We start from the raw sequence: 2,500 nt of genomic DNA on the forward strand, positions 1-2,500 counted from the left end.
GTACAGTTTACAAAAGCCAGGCCTCCTCGACCCCCGAAGCACGCAGGTCACAAGCTTTATAACAAGACACCCCACCCCCAGTAGGCCTGCATTTCCACCGTGTGAATAATGTGTTGGTGGTGTAGCTACTTTCCTGATTTCACACACATGCTACATGTGATGTGTGTGTTCCTACACACAGAGACAAGGTCGCCATGCTGGCCTCCTCATAGCTGCTTTCTGCTTTCAGGATCACAAGGCTTTCACTCTAACAAGCACTCAACACATACATCTCACAGCTCCTCCTGACGAGTGGCTTACAAATAATGTATAAGTGTTTACAATAAACATAGGTCAACGTTATAACAAAGTCGATATGGCATGCAAGTTGGAAAGATGGGCTATTTTGTAAAACTGTTGCAGATATGGCACATGAGCTGTTGTAGGGATGGGTGTATGCTATTTCAGGAGTTTGTTGCCCAGTTTGGTTACTTTTTTTTCCAGTTAGGCCTCCCTGGACTGGATTCGGCTAATCTATAGTGTTTTGGTCTGCTTTTATTCCCATGTCTCGTCATGGTTAAACGGTGTATTTATACACGACAAAGTTAAAGATATGATCCTCAACAGTTAATCGATGTGAGAATTCAAAAACAAATAGCCTATGCCTTCAGCTTGAGGGCCTTTAGCTGGTGAATAGTTATAACATAGTTATAGCATTTATATGCTATGTAATAGCATAACAGTCTGATGAATGTCTCTTTTGTTTTTGCCCATTTTATTTATTTATTTAAAATTATTTTCAGGTAAAGTGGAGCTCCACGGGAAACGCATTGAAGTTGAGCACTCGGTTCCCAAGAAGCAAAGGTACTTAAACCCCCTCCAACCACCCCTATGTAGGCTAGTTGTTGCATCTCAATAATCTATCGACCCTCCACGTATGGAGCTAATAGAGCAATGAATGTTTCATTGTACAAATATATCACACATTAAAAATCCTCAGTGTTGTTACACTGGGCTTGTATATTGTATATACTGTATACTGTGTGGATCTTGTCCTGTTGGTGTTTTAACGTTTTATTCGAAATAGTATGGGATTCCAGTGTTGCTGGTCTCTCTCTCTCTCTCTCTCTCTCTCTCTCTCTCTCTCTCTCTCTCTCTCTCTCTCTCTCTCTCTCTCTCTCTCTCTCTCTCTCTCTCTCTCTCTCTCTTTGTGTGTGTGTGTGTGTGTGTGTGTGTGTGTGTGTGTGTGTGTGTGTGGCCCTCAACTTTTGTCGACTCCAAAGTGTGCTGAGTTGTGCCACAAATGGCACGTCACGTGCCTTTTGATACTGCTTGTATAGCTTTCAGCTTTCCTCGTATTATTAGGCCTAATCACAAAATACATTTTTTTCATCCATTTGCCAAGGAGAGATGGGCCTTAATAATGTTCATTGCAACTTATGCACATTATTAGCACATGCTAAATGTGCAGGCCTGTAAGTCCCCATTATGTCCCTTATCCTTGCTGCCTTTTTTATTTATTGTTTTGTTTGTTTGTTTCTGTGATTTGAAAAACCCCACGTTCTTTAACATCGTGGGGTTTCATAGTTGTGTTGAAACAACGATACAAATTGTGTGATTTTGATAGGAGTATCTGTGTGGTCTAAAACTACCAGTAGGCCTAGCTAGTAGCTACGTTTACATTTTGTTAAGACACGTTGCGTTTCCATTCTACCGCTCCTGACTCTATTGCATGTGTTTGGTCTATTGTTGGATTGTGAACGTATATATGTATTTATATATATATATTTTAAATTAACGCTGATTCTAATGTGGTATTTCAATTAATTGTAGGCTATATAGGCCTATTTTTCCTCTTGCTTTGGTTAAATATATGTGGTCGCATGTAAACCTGGTTATAACGCATATGGTGTCCTATATAGTTCATCTGAAATGTTGAGATAAAACACATGAGTTTCAAATATTCAAGCAATTGATTGTAAATGGCCAGGAGTGTATTTAATTACATTTTATTTGAATTATTACTTTTGTCATTATCATCTTAGACTACGTTTTTAAATAAACAAATAAGCATATTGTGGTTATATCATTATAGACATTATTTATATATCAGGATATATCAGGAAGTAGAATAGCCTACACTGGGGGCCTCATGTATAAAAATACATTATAGCCTAACACTTGCTTATATGAGATTGCATCTATCGTGTAATGTAGGGCTACTATTCCAACGTCATGTTGATTGACGAGGTAATTGAGGCTTGACTTTTTTGTCCAATTTAATTTGAGCCACGAGAGTGAAGGAGGACCTCATCGACACAGTCCTATATCTCGGTGGTTCTCAACCTTTTCAGGCAGCGACCCCCCCCCCCCAAATAATCATATTTAAACTGGGGACACCCCCACAAATAATCATTTTTGAACTGGGGACCCCCCACCCTGACAAGCACTTTTTTATAGGAGTTGAGGCTTAGATTTATATAGATACATATTGTGAAAATAGCTCACAAGGAGCTTGTAG

General features: G+C 39.2%; 1 protein-coding gene across 1 annotated transcript in view; it reads left to right on the forward strand.

Annotated features, from left to right (window-relative positions):
• igf2bp1 (insulin-like growth factor 2 mRNA binding protein 1) overlaps positions 1 to 2,500 on the forward strand; it is a 65,692-nt gene that overhangs the window by 1,373 nt on the left and 61,819 nt on the right. The window contains 1 exon segment of the mRNA XM_084072354.1: positions 783 to 843. Coding sequence (XP_083928480.1) covers positions 783 to 843 — 61 coding nt within the window.

Source organism: Gymnoscopelus microlampas (assembly GCF_963454915.1).
Source record: "Gymnoscopelus microlampas genome assembly, chromosome: 11".
Lineage (NCBI taxonomy): Eukaryota > Metazoa > Chordata > Actinopteri > Myctophiformes > Myctophidae > Gymnoscopelus > Gymnoscopelus microlampas.